This window comes from Sinocyclocheilus grahami, unplaced genomic scaffold (assembly GCF_001515645.1).
Source record: "Sinocyclocheilus grahami isolate Dianchi unplaced genomic scaffold, SAMN03320097.WGS_v1.1 scaffold1384.1, whole genome shotgun sequence".
NCBI classification, from domain to species: Eukaryota; Metazoa; Chordata; class Actinopteri; order Cypriniformes; family Cyprinidae; genus Sinocyclocheilus; species Sinocyclocheilus grahami.
This window is the reverse complement of record NW_015506563.1, coordinates 6,726-14,878: the sequence shown is the minus strand read 5'-3', so window position 1 is coordinate 14,878 and position 8,153 is coordinate 6,726. Positions and strand designations below refer to the sequence as shown.

General features: G+C 40.3%; 2 protein-coding genes across 2 annotated transcripts in view; one reads left to right on the top strand and one right to left on the bottom strand.

Annotated features, from left to right (window-relative positions):
* Nucleotides 1-4,308, bottom strand: part of LOC107569821 (heterogeneous nuclear ribonucleoprotein Q) — an 11,573-nt gene extending 7,265 nt beyond the window's left edge. The window contains exon 1 of the mRNA XM_016255978.1: nucleotides 4,263-4,308. Coding sequence (XP_016111464.1) covers nucleotides 4,263-4,308 — 46 coding nt within the window. The remainder of the gene's footprint in view (nucleotides 1-4,262) is intronic.
* Nucleotides 4,309-5,138: 830 nt separating this feature from the next.
* Nucleotides 5,139-8,153, top strand: part of LOC107569820 (akirin-2) — a 5,793-nt gene continuing 2,778 nt past the window's right edge. The window contains exons 1-2 of the mRNA XM_016255976.1: nucleotides 5,139-5,707; nucleotides 6,454-6,640. Of these exons, the coding sequence (XP_016111462.1) occupies nucleotides 5,545-5,707; nucleotides 6,454-6,640 (350 nt within the window). The 5' untranslated portion in view covers nucleotides 5,139-5,544. The remainder of the gene's footprint in view (nucleotides 5,708-6,453; nucleotides 6,641-8,153) is intronic.

Genomic DNA, 8,153 nt, shown 5'->3' with positions numbered 1-8,153 from the left:
TTCTTTTATTCAGTGGTCGTTTACATGCTTAGTGCATATCGTCACCTAATTGATGGTTGTGCAATCATTTTTATTTTTTTCCCGTTTAATCTTTAATCCTCAAGAATATTAATTATATTGTTTGTTGGATGATAATTATATATTAAGTCATATCAGATATGTATTTTTTTATTATAGAAATGCATTACAGAAAATGCCGATCCATGTGTGAGATGATAATATAAAATGTAATAAATAAATATGAAGAGTTCATTTGCAAAAGCAGATAACTCCGTTTTTAACAATTCTCAGAAATCGTGTTTTTTCATTCCAGTTAATCTCAATCAAACTGCAGTTGGGTTATTTTGACTAGGTTAAAAAATAACTTTAAGATAACAGCTAACTAACACATTAAAACACAATAAAAACATGATTTTTGACAATTTTATCAGAGTTATCTGTTTTTGCAATAACATAACTTCATATAATATAATAAATTAAATATGACCTAGTCATAATAGTGTTTTATAATTTATACATATAAGTATATATATATAGTAGGCTATATTACATAAGTATATAGTAATATTATATAATGTGCACTATCTGTCAGGCCCACTGAAGGCTCGTCAGTAGCTCAGGCGTGCACTGAAGTGAACTAACCCTGGAACAGAAGCTGCTCCGGAGCAGGTTATCTTCAGAGAGCAAGTTGCTATGGTTACTTACATGCCCTGAAAGTTACTTCTGATTTTGGAACCGAAAGCTGAGGTTATCCACTCGCTTATCCTCAAACATACCCAGGTATGCCACATAATCTTCTTTCTGGAATATCCCCCAGGGGCCCGTTCCTCGTACGTGGCTGACTCAGTTAGCTGGATGTGATTGTTGATGATTTGGCTTGATCTTGGATAGTTTGGTTCTTCGAAGCTGATCCTGGAGTTGCTGTCATAGCAACAGGTCCTTAAGCTTAACACTATAGACACAGCCAGGTTTACTCGTTGAAAAATGTATTCGTGATGAAATAATTACTTTATAATTGTATTAGAGTCATACACACATGCTATACAGTTAATCTGAGTCATGCATTGATTTGAGTGCTGACAGCTATTATGGGGAGTGGCGATGCAGATACTAAAGAAATTTAGCAGATTAGCCAGAGATCAATTATCAGGATTAGAAGATCTGGCATCTTTCAGATCATCTCAGATGTATTCAGTGAAGCTCGAAGAATGGGCCCCTGATCACACTGGAAATCTGATATTGGCCACATAAACAATGTGAACAGCTTTACAAAAAATAAAATCAGATCTGAGTAATAATGGAAATTGAGCACTAAGGCTCGCAGCTCCAACGCTCAGAATGACTTGAAAACTGCAGGTAGGTTAGAACCGAAAGTGTGCATGTGGCAACCATAAATACAGAAAAATCTGGCATAAAGAAGATAACACTGTCAAATCGACCCCTGTTCACATTAGTGATGCAAAGTCCGATTCATTTCCGCGAACCGGTTCTTTTCGGACAGATCGGCTCATTGAACCGGTTCAAAAAGCCGATTCATCAGTTCCTGATCAAGCAATACGCATTTCTTTTCTAACAACTCAGTGCCATGTTGTATCAATGAAAAATTCAACGCATATTGAAACATTGAAAAATAAAGTTATTTGTGTGAAAGCATATTGCTGATTATTGCCATATAATTCACTTAAGTTAATGGAGTTTCATTCGTGGATCTTTTATGTCAGATACGACTGACTGACCAATACTGACTAGCTTGGATAAGATTCCTAAAAGTTTCACACCTACAGCACACATTATGCACAAACGCCGATACGTTCTACATGTCTACAGTATAAAGAATGAATAAACCAATCTTATAAACTCCTTGATTTTGCTTAAGCAACTTTAAATATAATATGCATGCACAATAAGCTATTGTAAATTTTATTTACATCACTCGACAGAAAGGTTTTTACAGGTTTTAACAAAATGTAAATGAATAAAAGTCATAAGCATATTTCCAGTACACACCTCAGGCTTGCACAGTATAAGAGATTTAACAGAATTATTAAATCCCCATGAGAAATATTCAAAACTAATGCAATACAGAGACCCACCAAATCCTCTTGTACCACTTTTTGAAGAATCTATCTTCAAGAATCATGCAATAAGTTTTAGGAGTCTTCATGTGTTTCACAATGCATCAGCATGTTATTCTTATTAAGTGAGGGTCATTTTTATATATATCCATGGTTAATTTTTGTAAGTGTAATTTTTGTATGTGTGCCAGCTTTAAAATGCATTCAGTACTGTATGGTCACATCTAGTGGCATAGTGTTATGTTTTGAAAAACTCAAGTAATTTATACTAGCCAATATAAATGCCATAAATAGGAAATTATGAAAGAGTGGGGAATTACCTCAAAATGTCTAGCCCATCGTGGCTCATTCGGGTCTTGTGGAGTCTTCGGTAATCCTCAGCGAACTTCGACAGTGGGTTGAAGCGGCTCATTCGGGTCTTGTGGAGTCTTCGGTAATCCTCAGCGAACTTCGACAGTGGGTTGAAGTGGCTCATTCGGGTCTTGTGGAGTCTTCGGTAATCCTCAGCGAACTTCCGACAGTGGGTTGAAGTGGCTCATTCGGTTCTTGCACCGGCTCAAAAGAACGATTCGTTCAAGAAACCGATCATCACTAGCTCACATGGATCCACGGAAATGACTAAAAGTATTGTATTTCAAGTAATGCATTATTTTTTAAATTTACAAGGAAACTTTTTCAAACAAGTAAGGCCAGTTACTTCGTTTTCTCACGTTCTGACTGGCAGCTGTCCTGTCCTCATGGTGACAGGAATCAGGAGTGAACATGATACTGTAGATCTAGACTACACGTGACTCCTCTCACTCACACAAAAGCAGATTCAGTGTTCCTCAGAATCAATCAAACGCAAACTCAGGACATGATGCAAACATGTTAAATAACACACATATCCTCTATGTATTTCATTCCATTTTATTAACCAGTATTTTGTTCTGCTGACCTTCGATGATCATACTAATAAGTAAAAATGGCTTTAGATAAACATAACATTTGTGTTTCTTTTCTTTCTTTTGTTTGTTTCTGAAGAGAGAGAAATGAGGCTAAGATGAGAAAAAGTTACGGAATGCATTACTTTCCATAAACAGTAACAAAAGTAACGTAATTAGCTTTTTTTAGGAAGTAATGCAGTGCATTACTTTTCAAAGTAACTTTCCCCAACCCTGTTACCAACATTCATCAAAACATCTTGTATACGTGTTCCACAGAAGAAATGCATTCACGCAGGTGTGTGTCAATGTGAATGATGACCGAATGATCTTTGTTTTGTGTGATGAAAGAAATCTAATGATCATACTTTAAAAAAAAATCAGATGCTTGAGATGACTGCAGAGACGGATTCTACATTTGTGAGATGGACACACTCCTGTTATGTTCAGTGTATCGGAGAAAAGGATAAGAATGCTTAGCAATATGTGCGACACCAAACTCTCCACATGGAGAAATAGCAGGAGTAACACCTGGAAACACCTGGACTGCTGCCACTAACACTGAGCTGTCGGAGAAGAGGAAAATACGGCGGACGAGCGCAGACAAGCAACACAAATTAAGTTGAACTAAAAATAACAAAATCTGTTTTTGTTAAATCATAGTCTATATGACTATGCCGTTCCGCACTGTGAGGATAATTAAAATTTAGGCTATTAGTTTAGGCTACTCCTCATTGAGAATGTTTTTCTTTAAACAGGTCTATTAATTTATACAGTTGAATTATAGGCCTATAATTAAAATTATTAACACTGCACATCATCGATGAAAATCAAGAGCAGCTGGTCTATATGACTATGCCGTTCCGCACTGTGAGGATAATTAAAATTTAGGCTATTAGTTTAGGCTACTCCTCATTGAGAATGTTTTTCTTTAAACAGGTCTATTAATTTATACAGTTGAATTATAGGCCTATAATTAAAATGATTAACACTGCACATCATCGATGAAAATCAAGAGCAGCTTTATTTCGTGCACAGTTTTTCAAAAACAACCTGTTTAACGCGAAATACGTTTCTTCTCATGTTTTTCACTATACGGGCCACAAGAGAAATATTCAGGGAATAATTTAAGACAGATATATACCGTCATCAGAAGTAGTTTAGTCTCTTGTCGTCTCAGAGAACATGCGCCGTTAATGCAGCGTTAGAAAGCTCCGTCAGTTGTTTTGCGTTCACTTTCTCTAGTGAGCTTACTGATGTTCACCGGCGTAACTCTTGCGCAGTTTGCGCTTGCTTGACCCCGCCCCCATAATATCAATCGTTTATAGGCCACATATTAGGCCATTTTTTTAATGTTTATTTTTCAGTGTTAATGAAAGTGACACCAAAAATAAGGGAACATCATTAGGAAATCCTTGCGGGGGCTGTGCCGGGGCTAAGCAAGTTTCTGATGGGCCCCGCCCTAGCGCCGCCACTGATTAGCCTAATTCATTTTGGCTTGTTTAGCAAATTGCAACTTATATTTTTCATTCTTCTTGTTTGTACATTATAACATTTCGCTTTATTTACCGGTGTTATTTATGAATGTAATAATGTGGTTTCTGCTTATCTGTGTTTAACCTAAACTACAACGTAACATTAATGTAGACCTACATACCGGCATCTAAATATGATTGTATAATTGTATATTGCTATATAGACCCGCCACATTACCCTCCACTGCGTGTAGAATGAGCAGCAATAAACCTCATTTGGGCATTTTATAATACTTCTGTGGATATTTTGGTGAAAGTAACTCAAAAGTAGTGTAACGCATTACAATCCAGAGACAGTAATATTGTAATGTAACTAATTACTTTCAAAAGACAGGAACTAGTAATATATAATGTGTTACATTTGGGAAGTAGCTTGCCCAACACTGATTATAACGCAAAGATCAGTGTTTGCATCTGTTGTTTCGTGTTTAATGAGTGCTCGGATTCTTCACTCCGGGTTAGTTCAGAGGAGCTGGACGTGTTGATCGAGTCTTCCGAGTCCATGGGAGGAGATCTTAGGGGCTTTCTTTCAAATCCACAAACAATCCAAAACAACCAATGAGCGACTTCATTGGGGAGAACTGCGAGCGGGGCTTTGTGGGTTTTGTAGTTGCCATATCAGGTCTCGACCGCAATCGTGTGCGAGGAAGAATCTCGCAAAAACTACAAGTACCGGCTTCGCCCGGAAGCCCCCGCGCATGCGCAGAGCAACGGCCTCGTCGAATGTTTTGTTTCCACGCCATATTTGTTTTAGCCGGCTAGCGCTCGCTCGAGACTCAATCCGCCATCATCGGCGCTTTCCTGAGGAGAATCGGCTCCACAACTGCGTTCCTCACAGCAAACACGCGCTTGTGTTCTCTCAGCCAAGGTTTTGGCCGCAGATTTAAATAAAAACGAAGCGATCGAGTCGCGTTCCCTTGAGATCGGAGCGGGACTGTGACTAGCAGGGGTCTGTCGCTGCTCGGCGGATTATTTCTGATCCTATTTTAATCACACACCAGCTTCGACAGAATGGCGTGCGGAGCCACTCTGAAAAGGACAATGGATTTCGACCCTCTGCTGAGCCCGGCGTCCCCGAAGAGGAGGAGGTGTGCGCCCATGTCCCCGTCCCCGCAGAAGTACCTGCGCATGGAGCCCTCGCCCTTCGGCCGGCTGTCCTCGGCGCTCACCGCAGGTCTGTGCGGCTGCCCTCACACCACAGCACACGGGTATATGCGGTCAGCTCTGCCTCTCGGACCGCAGGCACGCTCTTAGTTACGCGGTGTCGAAACGGAGGGTTATTTACAGATTGTAGTCGAGCAGGAAGGTGGCTAGTTAGATGCTAGCTCGTATGCTAAGGCTCGGTTGTTGACGGTGCACGTGTAGGCCATTTTTACAGGCTTATGTATCGTGGGTGTGAGTTACTGTTTGTGATGTGTGTGTGTGTGTGTGTGTGTCATGGCCCGGAAGTGAGGTCGGGCTCGGGTTCGGCTGCTGGATCCGGTTCTGTGTTTGTGTTTGTGAGGAGCTTCCGGAAGTAAAAACACCATCCGCGAGAAACTGATTTTTAAAGATGACACACAACCATGAGGGCGTTAATCAATGGTATGTGCTTTTGTTGAAGCCATCCGCCCATAATATCTCCACTTGTTTATTTAAATAATCACGTGTTTTGAAGCACTTCTCTGTCATGAGCTCGTTTTAGCACATAACTCAGAGTGGAATCTGCTGAAAGTTTCTTTAATAGTTGTGCAACGCTTACTAAACAGGGCTTTCAGAATCTGAAATCGGATTTGGTGTGATCAATGTCCATGGTGTCAGGCAGTTTAGTAACAATCACGTTATACAGACTGCTATAAACAGCCCAGCTTGTGATCGTGTTATCAGCCACCGTAGAAATGCTGGCCTGTTTGTCACTAATGTGTTACTTCTGTGCTCCAGAGCAAATCCTGAGCAACATCAAGCAGGAGTACAAGCGCATGCAGAAGCGGAGGCACCTGGAGAGCAGCTTCCAGCAGACGGACTCCAGCTGTTTCCCGCTGGACGCTCCGCCACACGCCTCCAGCAGCAGCACAGGTACACTGACAGGTGCAGCACGCCTCGGCCCCCTCATCGAGTCCAGCGCTGCGTGATCCGCTGCTTTCTGTGTCTCAGAACGGCTCAGTTCACAGTGAATATAGCATGCATCTAGCGTGTTACACTTCAACTACACAGAGGGTTGAAGGGTTAAAGGTCAGGTGTAAGACAGGACTTTTCTTTGGTGAGTTTGCACACTGAACATGGGGTGGAGCTAGGGCTGGGCGATTTGGCAAAAAAATAAAATCTCGATGTTTTTCCAGAACGCTTGACCGATTCCCGATTTTATTTAATTTTTTTTACGATGTTTAACTAGTCAACTAGAAAATGTAACTACAGCATGATTCAAGTATCTTTTTCTTCTGAATTCTATTCCAAGTGCAGCACGCATGTTGTCAACATGATGTAAATGTTAAACAAATCACTCGTTAAATATCGTTGCAGAAAAGACGCATGAACTACAACTACGTCTTGTACGAACTTGTCTCATTATATTATGTGTTCAGAAATAATACGAGGAACATGCTTTAAACGTCAAGGTAATTCAAATTCTAAATGACTGAAGGTGTAACACAAGTAGACTATTATTAACGTTAATTATAAATGTTAACGGTAATTAATATTCTGTAAAAACAACAGCAGCTTTCAGTCGGTCACCATGATGCAAACATGACATATCAGACATACAGTAGTAGGTACAGGTTTGCATTCGATCGCACTGCTTTTCCATTGTTTTTTCTGTGTGAACATGGACGTGCTTGACTGTTGCGCTCGTGTCTCTTGCAGTGTCTCATGCATGAAACTCCATTCTATAAACACTGCGCTCCCATCTTGCATGTTTTTTCTATTCCACTGCATCTAGTCAACACAAGAGTGCATTCTGTGTGAACGGCACCTAGCACTATGAGCGGTTAATCACGTGCGCCGACATGCGGTCGGATCCTTCTTTTCTCTTTACTGTTATCACCGGCATATTGTCAAAGTGTCTAATTCTAACCTTTGGTAATATTTCTATTCAAAATCGTGATTCCTCGATTTCTAAAAAATGAAATCGTGGCAAATCACTAAACTCGAATTAATCGATAAAATCGGAAAAATCGCCCAGTCCTAGTTGGAGCTCTTCATTTTGAACTGTGCACCAGATAGATGAATGTAACTTTTAAATGCACAACATTTTGTCTCGAGGGGGCATGTGCCCCGACCCCCCCTAGAGTGACTGAGGTCCACCACCACAGTTTCAGAAAATCCTGTGAGAAACACTGCAATATGTCCTGTATTCCAAACCATATATTAATGATACCTTCATCGAGTGTTTAGAAGGGGAAACATGGAAATACGATTGCCCTTCTATTTAGTTTCAGCCATGAAACTTATAAGTTTATGTAGTTACTGGATATGGTATGTTTGTGCGTAATTGGCAGCAAGCGGAGTGCAGCTGTAAATCAATTCTGAAGAGAGACTTGCAGTGCATCAGAGAATTGTCATAACACACTGCTGTTGTCATGAGACTGAGTTCAGTTGCTGTTACCAGTCTCAGCAGCAGGCTCGTTCATTAGTGAGCGCTC